This window comes from Pomacea canaliculata, linkage group LG3 (assembly GCF_003073045.1).
Source record: "Pomacea canaliculata isolate SZHN2017 linkage group LG3, ASM307304v1, whole genome shotgun sequence".
Classification (NCBI taxonomy): Eukaryota; Metazoa; Mollusca; class Gastropoda; order Architaenioglossa; family Ampullariidae; genus Pomacea; species Pomacea canaliculata.
The window spans coordinates 36,380,932-36,407,756 of record NC_037592.1 but is presented as its reverse complement, the minus strand read 5'-3'; the positions used below and the strand labels follow the sequence as shown (position 1 = coordinate 36,407,756).

At 44.6% G+C, this 26,825-nt stretch overlaps 1 protein-coding gene and 1 long non-coding RNA gene across 2 annotated transcripts in view; one reads left to right on the top strand and one right to left on the bottom strand.

Moving 5' to 3' along the window:
- Positions 1–12,773, bottom strand: part of LOC112559270 (serine/arginine repetitive matrix protein 2-like) — a 41,066-nt gene extending 28,293 nt beyond the window's left edge. Inside the window, exons 1-2 of the mRNA XM_025230380.1 lie at positions 11,987–12,773; positions 1,670–1,785 (exon numbers count right to left, since the gene is read on the bottom strand). Coding sequence (XP_025086165.1) covers positions 1,670–1,785; positions 11,987–12,056 — 186 coding nt within the window. The 5' untranslated portion in view covers positions 12,057–12,773. The remainder of the gene's footprint in view (positions 1–1,669; positions 1,786–11,986) is intronic.
- LOC112559271 overlaps positions 1–26,825 on the top strand; it is a 77,555-nt gene that overhangs the window by 34,105 nt on the left and 16,625 nt on the right. The gene's annotated exons all lie outside the window — the stretch shown is intronic.

Sequence of the window (26,825 nt, the reverse complement as noted above, 5' to 3'; positions counted from 1 at the left end):
TTTAGCTCAGCCTCCTCAAAATGTATAATAATGGCACGAGTCATAGGAAACCACAGCAACCCGTTTGGTTTCCTTAGCACCCAGCTTCAGACTGTTTGAGATGGAGAGAGCCGTAGAAAGCACATTCTAGAAGCGTCTTCATCACACAAACGTTCTGCTGGTGCGTCTCACGTACAACATTAGTAACCGTAAAACTGCCATCAAAATATCCTGTTCGCCGATGAGACGAACAAATGTCATCGGCTGGAGCTAGCAACACAGCTCGCCTTAATTTATAGGACATGTCTACACAAGATGATATTTACTTAGATGATTAATCTTTCAGACTCAGTGGAAAGCATGTGAAGAAAATGTCGTTATCAACTGGGCGTGCCTGGGTGAAACTGCGCAGTCAGCTTGACTCTCAGCTCATGACTTACTAAAACTCGTCAAGGTGGGCGCCAGCCTCGTTACCGTCAGGAACTTGATACGTTTGGCAACTGGCGACAGCACAGTAAGACAAAAACAGAAGGCGTCGAAGGATACTTATTTGTTGGACCTTCAGAACGAGCAAAGGTGTTTGTGTTTAATTGATGGCAAACGTAGAGTTTGTGTAGGTGGTGGACAGAGGACAGAACTGGAGTTGAACCTAGAGCGGTATATGTTCTAGTTTCTAATGACAATGGAAACATTGACCTACATTATTCTCAGGGTGCGCGGGAAGGCACCTGGAGGCTAAATTACTGCCGAAAGGCGTGATCTACTACTTTTGCTGTTGCAGGTGACATCAGACAAAAAAGTGTGATAATTAGGCACACTCTTTCTAGAGGCCATGGAATGAGCTGCGCTGGTGGTCGTGGTAGTCGATGTACAGAACGTTTTCTGCTTTTCACAGCATCCCATTAAGACATAATCATCACGATAACCGCATTAATACCATTACCTGCATATATCCCTCTATCATCAGTCAGAAACGCAGACACAGGCATGATCTGCTCTTGACACTCTAGAATATGACACAGGGGAACGAGATGCCCCAAGTTTACTGTCGTCCAAAATATTCAGTCATTAAAAGCTGTTAATTGGGGGAACTTATAAAGGGACTTCCATTTATGATTATGATAGTGAAATTACTGAAAAGTATGCGCTTACTCAAGTTCTGGTGAATGACAGTGCCCACTACAGATTCCTTTTTTAAGAGTACATCAAGTACATGACTCCTCCAGTCTGACACAGAGGTCCACATATAAATTAGAGCTTGTTTATGTCCGTGTACGCATGGTTACCGGCTTCACGCATACATTAATAATACGTGTTCGGCAATGGATCGCTTTTTATACTCTGACGATTGAGGCTTTCCAGCGGTGCTAGCCACCAGACCTTGAGTCTTCCCAGATGTATTCATTGCATTTTCCATCGATGTTCTTGTCTGGTCGTCCTGCCGCTGCAAAGCCTTCCACTGATGACATGGGGCTTCCTGCCTTTGCATTCAAGCGTTCTCACCTTCATTTCTATCCATTCAGTGATTGTTAATTTTCTTGTAACACCTCACAACTACGTCTATTCTTGCATTTGGAAGATTCCTTCGGATACATCGTCCATTTTACTTGTTGGCGCAGAAAAACCCTTCCTTTGTTTAAAGACAATCAAACATGAATTATTCCACATTATATTTTTAAAAGGCGCTTACCTTAAATTGTTCCAGAACTTGCATGGCCCGCACGTAGCCATCTTTGGAGTAGACAGACAGGGCGGCAAGGATTTCAAACACCTGCTTTTTAAGAGGCACATCACTGCTGCCCAGCGCTGGAACAGAGCAGGGATACAGTCAGAATACAAGAGACCAGCACAAAGCTACAACAACAATACAGTGGCCCAGCTGGATACACATTTGTTTTTTTGTCGACTGCTCTGCACCGATGCCTGCAATAAGTGGTTTTTGATGTCTACAGTATTGTGCATTTTTGTGCAAGTGGATATATAAATAAGACATATTTTAACAGACCTAGCGAGGCATATTAGACCCCAGATTTTAGCCAGTCCCGTTACAATTGGTGATTACTTGGTCCTGAATAATTTGATGACTAAATGACTTTAAAATATTTTATTTTTAGAATCTACACTTTAAAACAAAATTTGTCATCGCCGACGACTTAATTATGGTAACTTAAAGCTGTTCATTATACCTAGCAGTACGTTGTTAAGATTATTAGTTTACTCATGAGCTGCTAAGGTTGGACTGTATGTGATGTCAGTGGCTCAGTACTACAGGTAAGTCGACAGAAGAGGAACACCACAACAATGCTTCAGAGTACGTCCGTGTAAGGGCGGTCACGAGCTGCGGTTGGGTTTGAACGAGACTGGCAGGGAATGTGTATTGGGGAGGGGATAGGTGTTTAGGCTGCCGGGGGGTTGCAGAAACAATTAGCAAAGTTCCAACAATCAACAAACTGCTGACTAAAGTCAAGCCTGCCCATCAGTAACCAAACTGCCTCCCACCCCACTTCACCCGCTCCTTTACAGTCTACAAAACAGTAAGGCGCAAACAACTTTTATTTTGTAAATATTTGTCTAGGTGAAGTATTGGACACTTGAAATAAAACGTTACAGAGTTGATACATTAGCATGCATTTCTGTGCAGTGCTTTTTAGAAGTTAGTTGTCAGGATCATGACTGCTTAAATAAACGGTTTCCCCACTACACGAAAATACACTAACAGTAACACTTGCTGAGTAAGCTTGGCAGAAACTATAAACACCCTTCCCCTTCAACAAAAACCCTTCTTAGGCTTCTACTGCAATGACAATTCTAAAATTAGTTTGAATAAGTTGTATGTCCTGTATCGTGGGGATGCCTCAAAAAAGATAAGTAACACATACATACACCTCAAATTTGGATAACAGGAATTAATAATTATCAAGATTTGGAAGGTTTCTATTCCCCGATGTAAACGGCATTTGAATACCTTGATGAATTCGTAACGATAAAAGGCCTTCGGCAGAAAACGTTTCTTATGAGCCAGTTCGTCTTATTCGTGTTTAACGATTACATATTTTTAGCTCTTGTACTGTGTTGCTGCCTCGAGCGTATGCAAAGGACCCTTCAGTCATCCGTCATGCCAGCTGTCACGGAGGAGTCGCGGTCCGATCCCAACTGCTTAAAGTCTCGTCACTGTCTTGTATGTAAATTAGGCGAGCCTACTCCTTAATCAGGTACCAAGATGCACTTTCGTCATGAATATCACTGTAACACTGGCTAGCGTGAACTTGTTTGTCCCTTCCACTTAACTCTTTTTTTACAGTAGCTTGAACACCGCCATAAGGCTCTTCAGAAATCATCTTTAACCACCGAGTGTCAGTCAAAGGCGACAGGTCAAAGAATGTGCCGTGCAATATGAAGAGAACCTTAAGTATATGCAAATTGTGCATAGGGCCACCAAATCCCAGGGGCCGCCACGCCAATATATATTTGTGTAAAACAGAAGGAGAAAGCAACGACACAGCTGACGACAATGAAGCCTAAAAACATTGTTGTTAATTAGTGCACTGTATTTCCTGATGTTGCTAGGGTCTAAATATTGATGATAGGTGCATTTTATTAAATCATCACAACTACATATTATACTAATAAAGACGATGACAAAGAGGAAAATTTGCAGCAAACAGTGACACAATACTAGTGCTTTACTTTGCTGCTACTATTAAAACAAGAGCGAACACTCCTGGCTAGATGAACCAAGACTAAAAAAGGTCAAGATGGCAAAGAACTAGGTCTTAAGAAGCAGTAAGCCAGTCACAAACTATGTGACTTAACTCACATGAAACAATCGTTTCAGAATAAGTGCTGTTATCGTCGACGAAGATTTCTTCCGATGATGCTCATCATCAAAGTTTCTTGACCATTTGCCTCTTTAAACAATATCATGCTGTGTAAAGCCGGCTTTGTAGGTTACGAGGACTCTGACAAAAATAAATAAACAGTGGCTTACGACATGTAAGAATGCTAAGGACAGATCGGCCCGTACTTTCACAAAGGCAGCTTTACTGATGGTGTGATGAACGCCTAAGTCGTTGTTATGGATCACAGGCAGCAGGCTATCTCGGATTCAAAGCCAGTCCCCATAAGAGTGATTTCAAGTGGCTTTGGGCCACAAGAAAAACGTAAACTTCCGATGATTTTGCCTGTTTGCAGTTGGACGGCCATGCATTACTTTGGTCTATAGATGTTTAGTTTATTCCTTGTTGCTCCCTTGAGGAGCATAGGGCCGCAACAACACCTCGCCAGAGGACATGGTTTTGGGCAGCCCCTTCAGTTGGGCTCATGTGGTTCCGATGTCCTTCGCCTCACTTCCTACTGTTCTTTTCGGTATAGAGATGTCCTCAAGACAACTTTCAGTCAGTAGCCACGGGTGACAACAGGACGCTTCTACTGACCTTGCCCACAAATTCTAGCCTTGCGCCAAAGTTACTCTGTTCTGGTGCCAGCAATAGTGACCTGAGACCAATCCCAATCTGACAAAAATCAGTCATCCCATTTGAAATGGTGTATGACGGGATTTGTGTGACGTTCGCAGCGAGCAACTGTCTACTCTTGCACGGAAGTGCGAGGAAACTCCCGTGGGAACGCTAGGTCTCCCCGCGTGTGGAGCTCATACAACGCCGAGTGTGGGCGTGTTGCAATCATGGACACTTCGTGCTAGGGAAAAAAAGGTTCCCCTTTTCATTTCTGGTCGCTGGTTAAACCATTTGATCTGTTGTCAATGACGGTAATTGACAAACTGATTCCCAGTCGAAAAGGGACATCGCTCCCTCAGAAGCACTGAAGGTTGAAAGGGCAGAGCTCTGATGGGACAATGATCCCCTGGCTTCAGCTTGCTCCCCCGTACCCCACCTTCTTGTTGCTCTTGTGTACATTGTGAGGTTAGACTAAGATTGGGCTGGACTCTTGTACTTTACGTACCGTCTCTTTTCACGACATTTTATTTGTTTAGCGCTGTTCTTTCTTGCTCTGCCTTCAAGTAATTCAAACTGAATACGTGGGCGCAGCTTTGGCGTGCAAATGAGGAACTATCGCAATAATACGTATGTGTTCATATTTCGTACAGATGTATCAAACTCATCACTTTTCGGTACGTAGCTGTTTATCAAAACAATGCCTTAAATAAAGATACATCCTGTGATTATTAAATAATTGATTCCCAGCAGTATTTAAGGCTTTAGTGGATGTTTGGTTGTATTGATGATTTAGTCATCAAGAAAGTTCTGCATGGAAACGCTCTGGTCAATTTTTATATCCGTTTTGGGACCACTGTTGGCAAGGTGGGGAAAGGCCAGGGTAAACATGGCCGTGCACAATCTCACACAGACACGGTGTTAGGTCTCAGACGTTCTTTGCAGTGGACAGGCAAACATTTGGCTGTGAGTGGGCTAGCTTCTTTTGATTCCCCAAGCCTCGAACTCTCTAGAATCGAAGTTGGAAGCTGGATGAGCCCCTGTACCCAGAGATACAAAGGCTGATACATAAATCCTATATATCATTTCGCAGTGAGACGGCCTTCGTCTTTATACTGGACGTCACCCTCACACTCACTGCCCACTCCTACATTTACCCTCCCGTCTAATGTTTTGCCAAATCCACATGAGGAAATCAAACAAGATTGTTGATTTGCCAAACACTACTATGGCCGAGACCATATTTAAAAAAAAAAAAAAAAAACAAGCGGAGATGTGGAGGAACTGTTTTTCCAGCAAGTTCTCTTACTTCCGACTGAAATAAGTTGACAAATGAGTGTGAATACTTGTACACAGAACACTTTAGGTGTGACGCACACACAGAGCTTGCCGACCCTCAGCTTTGCCCAGTTTGCGATCGTGAAACTACGATTTTCTCTACATAAGGAAAACAGGGTCACTTGTTGTGAAGACCTCACAAAGCTTTAAGAGTTTTCTTTTTAAAGAGCACACTTCAGGTATGACTCATACCCGTATCCGCCTCTGTTATTCAAGGCAGGGTGGATAGAGGTGGGCCCGATATTTATAGTTACTAACGAAGTAGCCATGGTGTTCGCACCAGGGATCTCACCACTTCACAGACTCACACCTGCTCGGTATCTTGACTCTTTCATCTGCTCTTCGAGATGATAAAACCGTCCCTTCAGTGGCTCGTCAAAATAAAGTGAAATACCAGACGACACGTAATGGCAAAAAAACATATTATATATATATCCTTGCATACTACCTTTATAAGCAAACAGAGAAATCAACACAGTCGAGATTTCTCTGTGATATTGGCATTTCAGCCAACTGTGATATTACAAAACGAAGGAGCGTATTTACCCAATACCCATTTTCAAACGGGGATAAAACGTGTGAACGGTGGACAAGAATAAACCGGATCCTATCTCTTCCTGTCCCTCTTCCTTCTTTTATCTCTCTTTTGTTATTATTTTACTTCTCGTGCGGCAAGTGTGTGAGAGAGGGTGGGGGAAGCGATATTCTTGTCCATTTTCCGCCAAACAGCAGCACCTGAAAGCTGTTGCTAGGTGGGTCTGTATACAATTAAAACACAGGGTGTCCAATGCTTCTGTCTCTGACAAGAGCGATGAATCATAACGTCCTTAACTATGTGGCTAGATCCTTTGAGCCGCATTTGTTCGTAAACTTCCTCCCTGCGTCACAGAGAGAACACCTGTTTGTTAAAATTTTAAAAACCCTTAATATTGCACACCACCATGCGACTAGATGCACAGTAACACGGCCAGACGAAGGGAGTACCATGTACACGCCGTATGTCTTTCATGCAAAAGCTTTCGCCCTTCAGCCATCCACACCAGCAGGACGCAAAGACACCCGACACCATGAATACACAATGCAACAACGCATCCCACGTTTATCACCGCAATGGGTATAAACTGGTTCTGACTTTTTTTTTTCTTTAAAAACGAATAACCTTTATCCATCCTGACGTCTCGTGATCTCTCGCTTGGAGGGTGCGGAAATTCGAGGCACGTAATCTGGACTAGCCCAATAAATTATCTCAGCAAGCGGCTCGAATTTGTCTCAGAGTGAACGATTTCTACATCAAGATGCAGATTCAACGCATGCCGTCTACATCAGAGTCCACACCTGGACCTGGACCTACACTCCATAGTCATCTGCTGTGTCACACCCACCTCTGCAAGGTATGCTGGACATTTGACATTTTTTTCTCTCTTCATCATAAAAAGGGGATTGTCTTCACTCTGCACTGGCTACACTCACATGAAACGATTTGATGGTTACTGGCTGCGGGGAAAACTCCACGGATCTGTATGTAAAACTGCGTTCTATCTTGATCGAACTTAATAGCCGGCGACTCCAAGTAAGCGGCACCTGCAGGGAAGAACATTTACTTTCCTCGCACCTTAAGAGGTCAATTCTCGCAGACAAATAAAACCTCGTCTATGGCAGACAATTTTGTCTACCCTTTAGTTTCGTCTGGCATTCTAGTCACGTGTCATTCATTGTATTTCAGTTTCGTCTGGCATTCTGGCCATTTAAGTTTTTTGCTGTGTCATTTAAGGCATTTTAACCTTGACTGAGTCATCTGGGGAATGAAGTCACCTGAGGCAGCGCCACACGGCGATGAACAGAGGATGGAAGTTGGCGTTGGCCTCTCTCCAATAACGAAACTCAGAACACGAGTCACCTTGCAAGAGTCCAGGAGGCATCATTCACGTCAGACAAGTCACAAGCCAGGGTTAGAAGGCTGTCTTTAATCTCGCCCTGACCCATCTCGAGTGACTGATTACTGTCGAGCAGGGAAGTAGGGGGCCATCGTAAGACGACCATTCAAACCTGACCTAGACTCCGTAACTATTGTCATGTGCAGACACACATTTTTCAAATGACTATCATCATAAACACGGAAAGTCATAAACTTAGACAGAGGCTACATTGGTGGCTCGAAGTGTTCATTGTTGGTTGTTCGTACTGTTCGCTCTTGGCACACGCACTGCCACATGCTCTCAAAAACTGTCTCCAATAGGAGCTCGTCCGTTAGTGTTGCCAGTAGAGTTCAAATAAAAAAGCACATCAGCAAACTTTTGTACTGACGGCTTTCAGAGATCGTAAAACGTGAAACGTGCGTTACTTAACAAAAGACACATTCACACTGCTGGGAAATGGAACCCCTGGCATTTGACTTCTTGATGGCTGCCTGACTGATTTTCTGAGCAGAACTGCTAAAATATGTTTCTTGCCCCTACGAGGCCGTGCACCTGCCTGCATATCTGCACTCAAAAACGACCAGCGAAAAGAAAAAGTCATAGACATGGGCGACTGTTTCAAGGGTTGTAATAAATTACATTCGTTTGTGTGTCGGTAGGTTACAGTCACAAGACGCTCCTGCCTTGCGGAGTCAAAGCCATTCCTCCTCCCATGTGCGTCTACGTGCGTGCGCGCACACATCTGTATGTGTGTGTGTGGGGTGAGGGAGGAGGGTGGTGAGACACGTGACCTGCAAGGACAGCAGTAAGTTTTATCAAGGAGCAGTGTCAATATCGACAACTGGCTGAGCCACCAGCGTGACGTCCTCGGGTGAAGAGAGGTCATCAGTCTCAAGGGGAAAACTTTATGATCAGATGCGTCAGCAACTGCACATACTCGCCTAACGCATTAACATATCTAGGTAATTATATGACAGTCACTGAATATTTGCATGGAGTCTGTCCATGTCTTCAGGGTCGTTGCACTGATGTCGATTGAAAAGTTACAAATGTATTTACATTTTAGTTACGCTTTATGAACCTCGGGTCGGAAACTAATGTCTGTACGAGTTCTTTAGCGTACGCCTTGACACTATGAAAATCAGGATTTTTGTAATAGGTTAATTTTAAGTATCAGTCAGGAATATACTCTCTCTTTATCTGCTGAAATTTCTACAGTTGGATCGATCTTCTGTTGCTATACAAATCTCTTATCGGGAAATGAATTATGATGTTTACAAAAATAAACAGCAAATGTTGCCTCAGTTGTCGCGGACAACGTCAACGTATGTTACGTTTCTTCGTGTTGGGGTTTTAGTTATCTGAAAGACTCGTGATTTCCCTATGGCGAACAATTTTTTCACATCAATAGCTTATGGCGAGTTCGTTTCTATCGATACCATTTCATCTTAGCGCTGTCATCTTACTAACATGTTGGAGACCTTCAAAACGTTTTCCTTTACTGCCCCCCCCCCTCTCGTTCACTCTCTCTCTTTGCTATGTTTCGTGTTGAGAGTTTTTAATTTCCAGGAAGCGCACCGAGGTCACAGTGCCATCTGTGCCCGATCGTTAGTCGCTGTCGCGTGCTCCTCGTCGTCATGGCGACAAAATGCCAGCTGCCACAGAACAGAGACAAGCAGATGCTGTGGAGCCTGCGGCGTCTGCGTCTTGTTCACAACCACGCGTGCACGTGCCCAACCACAGACAAGAACAGGTTCGTGCGCACCATACTATGCGACAAGCAAGGGAAAGAAGTGAAGGTTAGCGGAGTTGGGGGGTTGACGGGCAAAGGTGTGCAGGTTTTAGTTTTCATCAATCCATACACAGGTTGAGCAATCAGTCTCCATTCTGATGTAACCTGCTGGTCAGGTGTCTCGCTCTGTGGATGAAGTCATGGGAGCATGCGGAGCAAGCGTGTAGCAGCAGCTGTAAGCCCCGCACCTGTACGTCATACTCTCACCTGACAGGTTTTCCCGCCTACTGTTTTGCTGCCGCCTGTGTAGGAAGCCAGCCAGCCAGGCTTCCAACCAACCAGCCAGCATTACAGGCGATTATCCGCGTTCAAAAACCCGGTGACTAGAAGCGAGGTGAGCGGCTGATATGGCGTCTGGCTGCTGAATTCCATCATTCCCCCACCATGGTGAAGCAGGCACATCATCGTCATTCGCACTGTCTACACCTTCTTGTCTTTGCCGCCGGCAGAGGAGGACTGTCGATTGGCATTCTCGGCGCGACCATTAAATTGGCTCTTTCCTTTTATACACACCTGGAGTGTCGTTTTGTCACACTTTGTCGAAACACATGCAATGCGGATTATCTGCTGATTATTTAGGTTAACGGCGGGTTTTTCTTTGAAACTGTCGCTAGCTCCTGACAAAGTCCAGGTCCAGTGTTTTAAAAAGCTATACGCGGCCCTTAAAATTATGGCTAACCAGAATCATATAACCATAAATTGACTATTTTTTATATTTTAGTGCACGAGTACATGACGGTTAGTGTGTCCCTGCATAAGTATAATCAGAAGGCTGTTTTGGGGCCTGAAGGGTGGTGTGACATTTTTCGAGTGACAGGCAGCCATTTTGACGAGAAATCTTGACAAGGTATGTTATTTACCTATAATGACGTCAGACTTATTACTGATTACGGCGCTGCCCACGGGCTTTCATGCGTTGCCGCGGGTTTTTCCTTCCTTTTCTCAACAAACGACGAAAAGGCGATATGACGTCAAACTGTCGTTTTCATAGCTCAGTGGTTCCTTTGCTGTTTGACTATCTTGATGGAGTGGGTTGTCGTGCATAATTACTTGCGATCGTTTGATAGCACCAGCCAAAATTATGGTGAAGAACGCCATGGAAAAAATACAGAAGGCCGCTCTGAACTTACAAGTTTTTACTGGCATACAAGAAGCTCATCTCAGACGTCACAGGTGCCTAACATAGAAAGCCTAGAAATGTCCGCTTCCTTCTATTTGACATCCTTCTAGAAACGTTCTCTCTCTTGTCTGGCATCGGACAAGTGCCCCGATCAGTAACACGTAAAATTCCTTCTCTCTCTCTCCCTTCTCCGGTATATCTTGTCCTCTTTTAAAGCTACGATGAGGTGTTAGAGAAGAAACCCATACTCATGTGCTTATCCTGTAAATATCTCTTGTTCTGTGATTGTGTTTGTGCGCGCGCGAGCAACCGATGGCTTATCTATGCGGATTGTCATACTGTTTATCCACTTAATTTTTGCAATAATACAAGTCACAAAGCGCCTTTCATTTACCAGCTCCACCTTAAGTCCTTTCCGGTTTTGGTCAGATGTACACCACACTTTATCTCCCTGACGACTGCTAAACGTACGTCCCACCGAGGTCATTAGGCCTCTCTTATCGTGCCCTTACGTCATCAAAGGTCCGCACATAGGCCCTGGCACGCGCGTTACCGTGGAAACGTCATCATTACACTGGAATCATCAACCTCTCTTGTGTTACATCTTACGTTGTACCTGACATGCCCAGAAGGTACGTCTTTAACAATATGTAATCAACTTAATCCGTCTAGCCACTGAGTTTTAAGCTCCAACGAGAGGGCTTAATTACCCTTTTAACTCCCCTCCTCCAGCCACCAGTTTCGTCACTGCGAAAAGTAAAATAGAACTCGGTATACAAATATAACTCAAATGAGAACGACCATCTTGTAAACATAAAGAGCATAAAGAGAAGCAGGTGGTAGGGGATGAAGACGAAAGGAAGAGTGAGAAATGTTGCCTTCGTAGTGCGTAGTTAATTAAGTAAATTCGTCATGTCGGCAGGTAGCGCCAGGTGTGTCTCCACAGGCGGCAAGTGAAACTATAACATCATCAACCCGCCCGCCATATGCGACACAGAGACACAGTATCGCCCGATTCCCCCGGTGTAAACTGATAGTCGTTGAGACTGTGGGTGAACTGAATACGGAAGTGATCAGTCAGTGGTGACGACCAGACTACTGCTTAACGAACTGGGTTGTACACTTTTGATGTTTAAGGCAAATAACAAGACAGAACATGCTGCAGCCATGTCATTCACACTGAACTGAATGAAAGCTCTCTCTCTCTCCAGCAACAACAGTCCGCTTTGTCCTCTTGGCTTGCTTCCTTACTTGCTCACACAGCTAACCAAACACCGTCTGGTCTTAGCGGCTAAGAGAAGCACACACAAGTGAGACAGAACAAAGAAAAAAATACTACAGTCATCCGTGATTATCAGAAAATAAATCTGGAAGCATCCTGTAAACTGACCTGTAACAAATCGCAGAATGATGTCTTCACTTTCGATGATGTATTCCAAGCTTCTCTGATTATTATCCATGACGCCTCAGGTGTACTCCGCACAAATCACTTGGGTTGTTTTTATTTTTTTTTTTAAAGCTCTTCAAAAACAGTAAAACCTCCTCAGCATACGTGGCTTCCGATTTGACGAAAAGCAGCATTTCCAGGGCCAGGTGAGCCAGAAAAGTACAAAGCCATGATTGCGTTGCGGCGCGATCTGCACACCTCGAGACTCGCTGCCACACTGCCACTAGGGCCGCATGTCGTCGTGGAGTCCCCCCCTCTGCCCTCCACTACGCCGCTAAAACCAGCCAATGGCAAGCGCCGACTGTTTAGCGCGACCTGAGGCCTGAGAGTCCCCCCCGTCCATCCAACTTTCTCCATCGGCCCCCGGTTCAGCAGCTGACCTGTACACGGACAAACTCGTCGTTAGCATTGTTTTAGTGTCACTCTTTGCGTGGGTTTCAATTAGAATGACGTCACTTGTTTACCACCGGTGGTTTGGCGGGCCTGTTTTCACAGGTGTAACGAGCCGCCGTTCGTTGGGCAGAGAGAGAGAGGTAGGTCACCCCTTTTACCGCGGGGGACTGTTTAAAACCAGATTAACGAGAAAGAATGGCTGCGCCCGCAAAAGCGACACACTGCGTGTTAGTATGTACGTGTAGGTGCGTCGTCTGCAGGCACTGGTCTCCTAGCATGCCATGGTGCGTGCTTTCTCTGCTTCTGTCTCTGTTCCTACCCCATACCCCATCACTTTTCCTTCTCTCTTTGACAACTGGTGACGTGGATGTGGTTGATTTTTTTTTTTTTGAGAAATTTATGAAAGGATATTGTCAACTCTTTAGCGAGTGGCAAGGGTAACGTTGTCGATCAGCTGCGGTTACAAATGAAATGGCGGCTATGACTGATGGGTCAGTCTGCGCTGCGCTCCGGGTCAGTGGCGAGAATCGATCTCCAGCTGAGCGCTTCAATCCTTTGTCGGTCTCTCCTGCCCCCTTTCCCCGCCCCTCTTTCCTCTTTCATCCCATCAACTTTCTCAACTCTCATCGTGCTAAGCTCTCTCCTAGTTTTTCTGTTCCTGCCTCGAATATCTCCATTCCCACTTTTGCGGGGCGCAAGCAGTCGGCATGTCGACAGGACGGTCCACAGGGAGGAGAGGGGAAGGAGGGGTTGGAGGAAGGGTAGGGGGAGGGGGAGCTGACATCTGTCGGCGGAAGTGGCGTAGCGCAAGGTGTAAAGGAAGCCTGGAATTAGACTGTTTCACGGGTCGTCTGTCCGATCAGCCAAATCCCTCTAGCACCATAAACATAAAAAATTCCAAACCAATGAAATTTATTTTTGAATGAAAAATAGTAGTGCTTCTGCAAGTATCACATTGTCTTGATTATTGTTTAATGCAAAACATGTGAAGGAATTGTGTGATGTTGTGGCACAGGCAAGCGTATCTTTTCTAAGGGAGAGGTAACCTGGACCAACGGATCTTTTGAAATGTAAGGGTGCGGTTTGGTTTGTTTGTTTATTTGATATTTTAGCGTATGGATAGGCGATACGATACACTCATGTCATCATATCATCATATCTACGATTAAGCGGATACATGTTTCTCTAGCAGCAATAACTGCAGTCAGATGACAAGGACAGGTGCATCCTCACACCCGGTGACGGCATGGCTTTTCTCGAGAACCGTGCCTGGTTACACCGGTGTGGCCAGCGCAGTCGCATAACTCTTGCAACCCACGCATACATATCGACCTTTGACCCACACACTCCCATTTTCAAAGGCCTTGTTGCTAAATTTTTCCACCCTTGTGTGTCGAGCGTGGGTAGGTAGATAACAACAGAGAACTTCCCCAAATGTGAGGTGTCCCCTTCCGGCCAGGTGTTAAAAATAACATACATAGCGTCCAAGCATTAATTGTCACGAGTTCTTTTTTTCTTAATAAATAAATGAATACAGTCAAATAATCTGTGGCTGTGTTGAATTTTGCAGCGTCACCTACTTAAAAAAAAATTATGATGATGACAAACAATTTGTCCATCTACGATCTACCATACTGTTGGTACGCACTGTTCATCTGTCCTGTATCAAGTAAGAAGTCGAAGGAGTTGATGCGTATATATAATACTTGTCTTGTGACATCACGAGTCGGGAGTAGCTGACTTAGCAGAGGTCCCACTATCTCCCTTTGGGCTAATGATAGGTTTGACGTCATCGTGACTGCAGCTGGGGTGGAGTCGACCCAACCGCCGGCTTGCTTTTCTCCCGCCATCCCCCCAGTAGTTCGAACATGCGTGCATATGTATGCCAGCCCTTTCTCTTACAATCCTCACAGTCACGATGACGCTTGACCGCTATTCAGGAGAAATCTGAAGAGTTATTCATCGCAGGGTATGACGTCGCGTGTCGCCACTTTCGGTGTGGAAAAAACTTGAATTACTGGCTGAAGAGCGTGTTGAGAGCTGAAGGCATCCCGACAACTGCACTCGTTACAGGACCCGAGTACACCAGCATTGTGAGGGTGAGGAGGGCGGGTAGGAGAGCTATAAAATATTGTAACATCTTAATTATGTTGATTATGTTGACTCTTTTTTTCTCGACTTTATCCTTGTGATGACACGATTTCCTTCTGAGGATGTCACGATCTATCTATTCTGTCGTGGATGTTGCATGAAATAAACCAGGAAGGGGGGAAAATCGTTGTGCCCGACAAGACTGCTTGGATTGTGGAAGACTTCCGTCTTCCGGGGTGTGTGTGTGAGGTGGAGCCCTACATAGGTTATGTTTTCCCTAATAATGCAAAATTCCCGAAAAGTTTAATTTCTTCACAGAAAGTTAGATATGTCAGTTAGATATGTCTCGACTGTTTAATTAAAAAAACAGCATCACGTATATGTTTTAGCTGTTAACTGTGTTCATCTTCGAGCAAACATTTTTATTGCAATATATTTCCTGCAAATACGACATATATACGACGGTATCGAATTTAGCAGGAGAGGCATCCTACAGTCTGATTATTAAGTCTCTTGCAGCTGTTCAGATTGAGGACACAGGAAAATTATAGGGATTACACAATGCATGAATAAATGGATGGACAATGACTCCAAATATAAGACACTTCATTGCCAGTTAAACCAAGAACACATACAACTGTAGCTGCATCCCATTTGCTACCGAAATCCTTAAAAAGACCAATTTAACCATTCCAAAAATGGTGACGCACGAGTTGTAAAGACTTGAATAGTTCTTGTTTGTTTTTTTTTAAGAGATATATCAAGTATTCACGAAATGTATCAACTCTATGTCAACTACGGTCTTATGCACAGGCGTTTATGAAATACCCGGTGGCCAAGTATTGCATCTGTAATCCATGCGTGGTGCACATTCTCGCTCGAGGGCGGAAAGGCGTTGCTACGTCACTGTAGTATTATGCCGCTGCTATGGCTGCTGTCTGATAAGCGCAATAAAACTCCATCGGACAATCTTTCGACTGCCGAGTGCTCTCACTTTTGTCAGACGCAGTGAAAGATGTTTTATCTGATTAGAGACTGGCTTCAAACTTTACAAACCTTCCTCGGGAGTAAAAATTAAAAGTTACGCCGCAGAGTGATTTTTTCCCCAAGCTGTAATGTGCTCGACATGTCGCTTTTAATATTGTTAATGTCTGAAAGCAGAATCCAGGATTTCTTTCTCGTGTTTCTTTGTCTTTCATATTTACAGTGTTACGTGTGGCTTTATTGTCAACGTTAGATCATTTCGCGTGAAGCTTATTCGAATAAGCAACACACTTCAGAGTAGTGAAATAAAAGTGTTCAAGCACTTTCGGCATGTCTGCTTCGGATGTTCTTTCGTAGGTAGCAGGTAAAAATTACCCACACCTACAAAAGCTCTCATTTGGTGCCCTATAACCAGAGCCGCCAAGAGCCAACACGGGCCACGATGCTGACAATCTTTCCGGGCCCCTTGTAATTGTAATCATAAATTATGAAAAAGAAAATAAGGAAAAAATTCACTGACCGAGCCCCGGTCTTCTCTGCTCCCCCTCCCCTCTCGTCAAGCCTGCCTCTAACACAACATGAAGTGCTAATCGCTCATAGGGACTAGGGTAGTGTACTAGAACTACTGTCTTCTCAGTGATGCACAAAATATACGTATTAGTTGTAAATAAAGTCGAGGTCGTCGGCATCCTCATAGTTGGAGTGAATTTCAAATTCAGTCTTACAGACCTTTTGATACACAGCTCAGTCCCGTTTGTATGTTTGGCGACTGTCAATGGTGTCAGTCGCGACCGAGTGTTGGGTGGACTAATAACAGCTTAGATTTATATATAATATCTTGCTGGTTTTCAACAACCACAGTTTGCGATGTGTTCTGGTGTAAAACTGTAGAACGACTACTCGCGATGCTCGTGATATTGATGTGGACGATGCAATCTGACAGCAAAACATTGACCACATTAATTGCAGTGGAAGTGTTTATAGGGATTACACACTAGATGTAGGTGACATATCCTGATAAGAAGTATATTGACCTCGATAGGTATAGAAGATAGATTCGGATGAGAACAACATCGGCAAAGCTAAGTGCAGAGGAAGTGCTTGGAGATCGAGACGTTGACCACAGTAGGTGTAGAAGATATGTCCTGATGTCCAATCATTGACCACGGTAGGTGTAGAAGATATGTCCTGATGTCCAATCATTGACCGTGGTAGGTGTAGAAGATATATCCTGATAACAAAACACTGATCGCGGTAGAGATAGATGATGTAGAGCTGTACACTCACAACCAGGCCTGTCTCTTGTCGGAGCTTATGGTGACAGCCAAGGCAAGCTTTATCTTTTTATTTCAAATCCCTTTCCAGCCATGTCAGAGCATCAGGTTACAAACCACACACAGACAGAAACTAAAGCGGGTTGAGGCGACACATTTTCGACTATACGTGCTGAAGCTCGAAGTGCATGTTACCGCTATTGTGACAGCCGTGACGTCACTGGCGTACCTTCCAACCTTTTTTGTCTTCCAGGGTCATAACCTCCGCCCCTCCCCCCCCCAATAAAACCCTAAACAACCAAACACATTGTAATATTCTTTTCTTGGGCCACCTGCAGATGGTGTTCAGATAACATTGCTATGGGGCTTCCACTGCTGTAGGTCAATGCGCTGTTGGACACGTGACCAACTCTAGGTCAAATATGAAGCTAAGCTCAAAGCTGTAGACAAGTTAACAGAACAGCGCTGTCATGCTTGGTTGTTGTTGTTTTTTTTAAGTGTCTTGGATTGACTTTTAAACGTTTCACTAAAATCCGCAGCCATTGCGACCTTTCTGCGTATGCTAATGAGGCATCCCTTTAAGACAGCAGGCCTACTCTTGCGACGTGGCGACAAATGAGATCTTGATCCATTTTATTAAACTGAGACGAGAATTAAATGTTCAACGACCTGTATATCGCGGGTATGTCGCTTCGATTCGATATTGTACTTTAATTATAGTTAATTATACTTAGCAACACTCATTTGAACACTCGGGTTTGCCTTTAAAGTCAAACGGCATCGTTATGTGGGCTCCAGGTCGAACGATTCCGACGAGACCTAGAGCCAATTGGGCGACCATTGTCTGTTTGTTGTTTGATACTCGGCACACATGACTGAGCACGTACTCGTACAGGTAAGGGGACCTTCTAAAGCCCCAGGTGCATCAGTGGTGTCCCTTTTCGTTGCCGTCAGCCTCGCTAAGTTCACTGCCTAATCCCAGTAATCGAAAGGATCAGACTAAGTACTCCACGCAGAAGACAAACGTCGGGGCGTGTTCATCCTTCCGAAATGAGACACCAACTTAATTAAAGCATGGCCGCCCTTATTTGTCACATGTTATACTGCCTCTAATTTTATCGCCTGTGCCTCTGTCTAGAGAAGGGTGTGCCGGGCGAACCATCTGAATCCCATCATGTTTATGACACGAAATTAAAAAAAACTCCAGCTAATTCTACTTCTATAAACAAAAGAACATATTTTTTTGGAATAGGTCATCGTCATTTAATCGACGTGGATATTCTGTTGATAAATACAGTTAATATTTATTAAGGTGAATGTTTTGTTCATTAATGTAATTATTATATATTTATTTCCCATTGATGTGTCCGTTTTGCGTGAATAAGTGCTCTCGTGCTAAGTGCAAAGCAAAAGCACAACTGAAACTGAAGGTATGTGCAAAGTGACAAAAAAAGAAAAAAAAGGGCGGTACAGAAAATCCGTTATCTCGTGTTTCAATTGCGCAGTTCTTTAGTTCTTTGTTTTATTTTTACAGAACATTACCTACCAGCACGATCATTTCTTTGAAATGTCATTAGACCTTTCACAAGTCTACGTATGTCTTTACAATCTGCCCAGTAGCCATTCTACACGAAGATATGTTTCAACTTGTCACTACTGTCTTAAAATATGTTTGAGAAGTTTACTGACAAAGGATAAAATGCTCATCAATTTGCGTTGCCGTCTGAAAATTCAAGCCGCTGTCCTCTCTTACAAACCAAAACTGATTCTTTGAGCTACTGCAGGTGACTTGGATTCATATGATACAAATAATTTCAGTTCTCTTCAATTTGTACCATAAATTCTTATATGACTACTTCTTCGTAAACCAAAATATAGCAACAATAAACACTTGTGTGGGCACATCTTGCTGTTGAAGCCGAATAATACTAGATGGACATGGCGAATATTATTCAGCTGTTACAGAGTTTTTCTTCTATCCATCTTTTCTTTATTAACGAGTAAGGCATTGATTGTCGCTGATTCGAGGCTCATTTGGTCCTGAGACTAGAAAACTCTCCCAACACACCCTGCAGAAAGTTGAAATTTGATTTATTGGGGAAAGGTTAAACACCTGAATTCTGCTTCCTACTGTTTCCGTTCTCTGGACACGTCAAACCACTTACGTTCACAGTCTCTATATTTTCGTGATATAATATTAATAAAATAAATCAATGTAGCAATAAATAAAAAGTAATCAAAATAAACAATTATTGTGAATGGTTTAAGCCAGTTCCAGAGTGGAAACTAAACTTACAGAGACCGTATGCAAACATTTCTTCCCTCCATTTCTCATTTATTTGCTCAAAGTAGTCTATGAAACCAACGTAAAGGCACCGGTTAGTTCCCATCATACTATCTTTTCTCGCAGGCCATACATCTTGTTGGGCAGTACGATAGGGCTAGGTGACAAAGCTAGGACAAGCAGCCTAATAAGCCTGACAGCATCTGATACGCAGGTATGTAAACAATTACTCAGGACATCTACCTTTGTTTTCCGAGCAGGCAACGGTCTATTGGGTTCGTGTTTCCAACAATGTTTATATTTGGTTTCAAAGATTGGAATGAAGTCTTCCTTGCCTGAGATGTAGGGGAAATCTCATAAATATATAAACACAAAAGACCACTTTATCTTTTGAAACTTGCAAAACTATGTTGAAACATATTTTAGTCTACTAATCTAATCGTGTTATTATTTTCAATGGTGAAAACGGTATGTAGTCGGTTTTTAGGACAGGAAGGTTTGAAATTGATAAAATGTATCATTAGAATACTACTGTTAGACAATGTGCCGATTTGTAAAGTTTCTACTTCTTTCCAATTCGACCTCTATTGCTTTCATCTTAGTATTAAATGTTTGATTCGTACACCTTATTAAGACGATTTGAAAATGTTTCATTTTAAACTGTAAATGTTTCTACAACCATGCTAACAATTTCAAAGCATTTCCATGCTATCTGGGATCAGGTTTCATATTAGTGGTATTAGACAGGCTTAAGAGTGGAAGTTAAATCAAAAGTTGCACCTCCTTCACATTAACGAAAGATTTACGGGATTTCGAAACAACCAGCCAAAAACATTAAATATACTGAAACGCGTGCAAAAAAAAAAAGCTGACTATCCATAGTTTGAAGACGTATTTAGTTTTTTACAGAAAGAAAGCTGCAATTTAAAAACCATTTATCAAACAAACAAAGCAAACTAAACAAAATCTTCATACTTTCTGCAAGTAGTGCACAGACATAAGGTTTCTTTCGAAAATTTCTTATCAGCAATCTGTGCGAATAACGGGCTTGCCATCGTGCAAACGTGACAGGCCATCAGCCAAGACAGCTCCATGGTCCACTACACACCTCACTTCACCTGGCACTTCCTTCTTACACCCGCCAAACAAACCACGTATTAATGGGAGAGAGTATTCTTCTGGTAGACATTGATTCGTTCAATGTAAACCACAGTAAAAGAATAAAAAAATACTGAACCTCATATACTGAGGTTAAAAGGCCTATATTGTAGTTAATATTGTAACGACATTGTGGTTCTCTTTGATCTTTTTTACGAGGCGTCACTAAATGGCCTGGTGACAAGAAAGGATTCTTTGTGAAGAGCATGTATTAAGAGCTGTCAACAAGTGCGGTCCTGAAAACAGTCTATGCAGAACATGTTAAATGCAAATATTTAATATTACTTATTAACAGAAAGGGCAAGCACTAATATGTGAGGAAATGTCTAGAAATCTGGTAGATAGGCCTCCCCTTGAGATATATATTATGTTCGAGGGAACCGTGTAACATTCGAAGAAAAATTGTAGGGACTGTCTAAACTTTCGAGGCACCTGCTTTCGCAAGCCTGCAACGATGCAGTTCGTTTATCAATCGCACAGACAAGGAGTTGAGGCGAGCAAACAATCTCAACCAGCGTCTGATTAACTCGAGGTAGGAGGGAAGACTGCGATACTCGTTGTAGGCGCATGCAACGGCCATCCTGATGACCTCCAGCCAAGAGGTCCCCTGATGACTCAGAAAGAAGACGCACGCGATGAAAACAGCGACGACTTTGGCAGTGTTTCAAGCCTGTTATCTCACAGCACGCTGGCCACGCGCCCAGCTAGGGTCAACCCTGAGGTCAGACACTCTCTAAGTTCGGAGGCGGTCCATCTTGTTTCAGGCACCATAGACACACATGAGCATGTCAAATACCCTCTGACATGAAGTGCTGTAGTAGAGCGTTGTTTTGAGGTCCAGCATTTTCTTCAAACACCAACAACAGCCCATTGCATGGTCTTATCATGTCGGCCTGAGATTCGTGTGGAGAGATGAGTTCAAGGACCTCTCGGATCAACGCTGACGTGTTAAGCTGACCTTATATTCTGCCACCCTTACCCACTGACTCGTTTTGTAGGATTTTTTTTCTAGAAGCATGGGATGTTAGACCGGCGACTTCCTTGTCAACAGGCTCGTGACCTGTCCAGCACGCTCCGAGACACTGCACTCACAGCTTTTAGGAAAAGGGCTTTGATGGTATTGAAGGCGAATTTTACCGACGGATGTAAAAGATTGATGTAATATGGAAAGTGTCAGACTGAAACACTGTCGCTAGACAGGAACCAACTGCGGAGCCGACTCTGACCTTCGCCAAGCCTACAGCCCCCCCTAAGGTCCAACTGTGGACATATACATTGCCCCAATAAATACAAAGCGACCCGCCGCGGATTAACATGGGACACTACGTCAATCACAATCCGTCCACGCGCCCTAGGAGGCAGGGGCACGGGCCTCGTTCTGCTCGTAGTTTAAGGTGAGCACCCTGCGCTTCGGAGGCTCGCACTGCGTGATGAAAGCCTAATCTCTATGCGGAATGAGAAAGGTAGGCTGATTAATAGTAATAAGATCGTAGGAATCGTGTTCCTGGCAGAGTGGGTCCCGTGTGGAGGTCCAAGTCGTGCAGCACGCGAGCAGACGACAACACAAGGAAACCCTGCGTCACGCGGCCATGCCTCCCATGCTTGTCAGCCATCTTGGCCCCCGGCCATCCTGGTAGTGTGAGTCACCACCGCACAATGCCAGGTTATAGAGGTCTTTAACAGCCTCCCTCCTATAATCTGGTCTCTCCGATCTTTGCGACCTCGACGTCTTTTTCAAAAATCGAGAATGCAAAGACCCACGCATCCCGAGCACCTCTCATGACACTGTGCGATACATTCCCTGTCTCAATGAATGTGCGAGCACGTAGTTTCTGATCTCTTCGTATATTTCACCCACGGCAGGACAGTCAAAATCTGGCGCTGCTCTTGAAATCATGCTCGGTCTCTCAAAGCTTCCCCTCACTATGGAAACATGCTAACCTATCCACAGAGAGACAGAGAGAAAAAAAAATACCCTAGCAGCGGTAACTATCTTTCGGTTTCTAACCGCATATCAGTCCGTCCATCACTAGCGCTCCCCCCCTTGCCATCACCGCCCGGTCCAGAACGCTGATGGTCGACCTTCACACAATTGAATATATATCAAACTTCAGCACGGTCTGTTAGTCCTGCGATCCTGTCGGGTCAGGTTCCTTGCAGGTCATGTGGGGCCAAAAGAAACGCTAAGGTAGCGAGTTGGCTCACACCATATCATGCCGCAGGCTCTGCAGCCAGCCCTTTCGCCTGTCGGCCCAAACCGTGACACTGGGCCCGTGACGCTCACGAACGCCGCGTCCTGCTCTGGCGAGTGTTAGATACTCTGGGTGCTGCTCACACCCCCCTTAATCCTGCCCACGGCTCGGGGTTAGTCTTCGCTGGATTCAGGTTTAGCCCTGGCCCCGGCCTCCCAATCATCTCCTTCTATCTACCCTTCTGTTTGTGTTTGCTAAGCACAGAACAAAACATAAGTTAATAAGTATAAATAAGTAAATAAACAGGTTGATCTGTATTCAGGTCTACTCATGTTTCAATTGTAACCCTCGTATCGCCTGGCCTGACACCCACATGACACCTGCCTTATCTCAATATCGCCCCTCACTCTCCCCTGCCCCTACACATAACTCCTCTCCCACCCCTCCCCCTCTCACCCCCCCCACCCTCCCCCCCCCCCCCCTCCCCTCCCCCACCCCCCCCCCCCCTTCCCCCCCTCCCCCCCCCCCCCCCTCCACCCCCCCCTCCCTCCCCCCCCTCCTCCCCCACCCCCCCCCCTCCCCCCCCCCTCCCCCCCCCCCTCCCCCCCCCCCCTCCCTCCCTCCCCCCCCCCTCCCCCCCTCCCCCCCCCTCCCCCCCCCCCCCCCCTCCCCCCTCTCTCCCCCCTCTCCCCCCTTCCTCCCCCCACCCCCACCCCCTCCCCACCCCCTCCTCCTCCCACCCTACCGCCCCCTTCCCTCCCCGCCCTCCTCTCCCACCCCCCCCCCCCCTCACTCTGTACCCCCTGAACCACCTCAGAGCGATGTCCACCCGTCCGAGCTGCCCTGTGTATGCAGTGCTACGACAAACAGAAATACCACCCAACGCTCACACTTCCCCTTCGTCACGCTTGGCAGGACGAGTTCCGAATGCCGCAGTCCCTAAGAAGCTTGACCCTGTAGAAACCTTTTTTTTTTTCTCTCCTTCTTCTTGTCTTTTTGGGCCCGTCTCGCTGATCAGTCGAGGTCTCAGTGCAGGGCTGCAAGGATTCGCCACGCGGCTGAGTCCACCAAGCCCTCAAGTACTTGGAAACGCGAGAGAGGCACCGCGGTGTGACAAATGACCCGCGTGTAAAAATATCCGGGTCATAGCCGCGTGGTACACTTTCTCCTACTGTGGCTGACAGTACAAAGGAAAACCGGAAATCCGAAACTTGTTTGTTTTGGAAAATGACCGCGTAACCCCAGCCACTAAGCCCGTCGCAGAGGTTACCACAACGTTAGTCACGTCAGCGCCTGTGACACATAAGAGAAAGGGACTAAGGGCTTACACTGTCAATAATTCTCTAGGGCACATTAGAAAAAAAAAATGGGGAAGGGGAAAGCCGAGTGGTTAGAGCACTTGTCTGAATCGAGAGGCTCGCCGGTTCGATACCCGGTCACACAGCAAACTTTCCCACCCTCCTCTTCGCCTAGTTAAAGCCAGCTATCAGAGATGATACTCCATAAAGAGTTGGCGCCTAAGGCAAACCGCCACGGCCCGCACTTGGCGCAGATAGACAGGCGACCGGTAGGACGCCTAAAGCTGGCCCCAAGAAAGGTGAGATCTCTAGTACCTAACCCCAATAACCTAAAAAAAAAAAATAAAAAAAAGATTAAGGACACGACCTTTGTTACGCTCGAAAAAAAGACATGGTTTTTAAACTGTTTAGATGCCGGTATCCTGCTTGAGTGAATAGGTGTCGCTTAACAACACTTTCCTTGTCTCTCCTACCATCTTTGTTTTTTTAATGTGTGTCAGTGGCATAGGAACCAGGGGGCAAAGAAGGAGCTTCCCCCCTCAAAAAGAAAATACTGAAGAGACAAGAATGTGAATCTAGTTCACTGTCAGCATGGCGTTAGCCACCAGCAATCCCCACCACCCCCCCTACAAGAAAAAAGAAGAGCATCTTCCTCCACCACTGTGTATATGCGCACATTGCGCTCGCTCTGATACAGCGAGAGATAACCAGGTCGACAACCGAGAGAGAAAGAACAATGTTAGTGCTGTGCACACATAAATACCGAAGAAGGGAACAAAGAAACGATCTCACGATCCATCAGAGACAAAAAGAATTTGGACGCAGGGAGGGAAAGGTGAGACGGACGAAAAGGCCAACATCTTATTAAGTCCGTGTTTCTGCTACACCAGACATCATGGCGGCTGTCGTACAGATAAAACACGGAAGACATCAGGTAGAGGTAGATGTTCCTCCAGTATTCTCACAGCTGGTAGTAAAGCTCACGGTGTAAAAGACGAGAAGACGAACAAAAGCAGAACAAGTAACTTGATCAGTTGAAGAGGATAATGCCCGTATTAACGGTATTTTCTCTTAACACCATTTCTCTTAAGCCTGTTACCGTGACACACAAAACATATATAATGAAGAAATACTTGCACTTGCGAATTATTTTAATTTTTAATCTTCGTCATTTACGGAGTGAGCGACGTTTAGTGAAAACAACAGCTTTTATTAACTTGGAATTAAAAACATAGATAAATTACTGATTAGATTATAGTCAGCCATTTCTCTATAAATCAATCAGCAAAATCAATACAGGAACTGGATGTGGATGAAAAATTTATTACAGTCTAACACATCTTAAAGGACAATGCATCTCTCATATATAAAATTAAGGTTACGCATGATGGAGTTTCGGAATACGCAGGTCTCACACGCTCGTTGTCTATGTATATTACATTGCATGCTTGTTGACTATGCCTCCCGCACATACGACTTCATGATGCACTCTACCCCAGCGAGCACTTGGGTGGAGACTGTTCAAAAAGCACTCATTCGCTGAGCTGCTTTTATCTTTCTCCTCGTCCTGTACTCGGGACGCTCGCTTGAGGCGCCTCTTGCCAGCAAGATAAGTGTGCCATCGTCAAGCAGCTGTCCAGATAGGACGCCCCTCCCGTCCCCTCCCGCTACTTCCGCCTCGTGCGGCTATCTTTGTCTGAAGATCGACGGTCGCCCAGGTAACCGCTGTTTGTTTACTGCAGCTGCATGTCGCCACAGCAGTCATTCGTGTGATATACAGCCGTCGCTGAGTTGTTTTTCCATGGACTTGAGGTCTGATCGAACTTGTCTGTGCCTACAAATAAAACTGTATTGCTGGAAATTGCAAAGATTAACTATACTGGTTTAGAAAGGTATACATGGTGTTAGCGGTCTCTTGATTCAGTTTGCTTAACTTGTCTGTTTGATAGGGATGCTTTGCTGTGTTACTCTGAGCAATCAGGAGTTTCTGGTTTAGCATCCACTCCACGTATTTAGGCAGAAAAAGGTAAAATTTTTGGATTACAAGTCTATTGTATAGGCCCGATAGACCTTTCATCTAGTTAACTATTTTTTCAATTTAGGTTCTAGGTAACGCAGTTGCCTAAAGCGACCTCTTAGTAGCATTGGACTATTCCTAACTACATCACAATTCGGACACAAAACATTATATAAACACAAGTATTTATTGTAGAATTTAATGTTAGCATATGGGAAAGCGTTCGCATTAAGTATGGCCTTCAAAGATGTCAGAAGGTGGAAATCAGGTCCATGCAAGCGCCTTTTAAAAATAGTTAATTACAAATTCACTACACATTTATATTCTGTTAAGCTGCCAGAAACTTTCAGTTAAATTTAATTTTTGATTTGGCTTAGCAGTCTTCACAAAGTGTTAACTTTTACAATATTTTAAGGCCTGAAAACATTTCCATGCTTCAAGCGTACTTTATGTGAGATGCAATATATTTTAATGATTCGGAAAAGCTTTGTGCAAAATACTACTTCCTCAGCTCTTGGTGAATACCTTCCAGTCTCAAGATACACCTCAAACATCAGTACACATAGGTCAAGGTTAACAACAGAGGCATCAAGATTGTACATGAATATGTCTACGTTGTGAAGGCCTCAGCCAATGAGAGAGCTGGGACCATATGCCACTTAGGCAAAGCATCTGTGTACAAACGTGACGTCACGATTACAACCTCTTCCCGCCATAAAATTCCAGCACCCCATTAGTCCTTTAACGTTATCAGCAAAAAGAGACGTTGGGTTCATCTACGGGTACAGTACCCGAAAAATATTCAGGTGAAAGGTTACAACAACTGCAGAGGCGTCAAGAAAAATAAACTTTTATTGTAGCAGAGATAAGGACCCAACGAAAAGGAGATATGCATGCGAATGTTACCGTGAAACCTACAACTACTTTAGGGTAATGGAGGACAAACGAGACAAACTCCCAGCTGCAAACAGTTTTCCCCTCAGTCGGTTTCTTTAGGATCCTCACTCCTTGCTGAAAGCCGGACACACACACACAAAAACATCCTTCGGACACTATCATCATTGACATGCATAGGGCGTTTTATTGTTGAC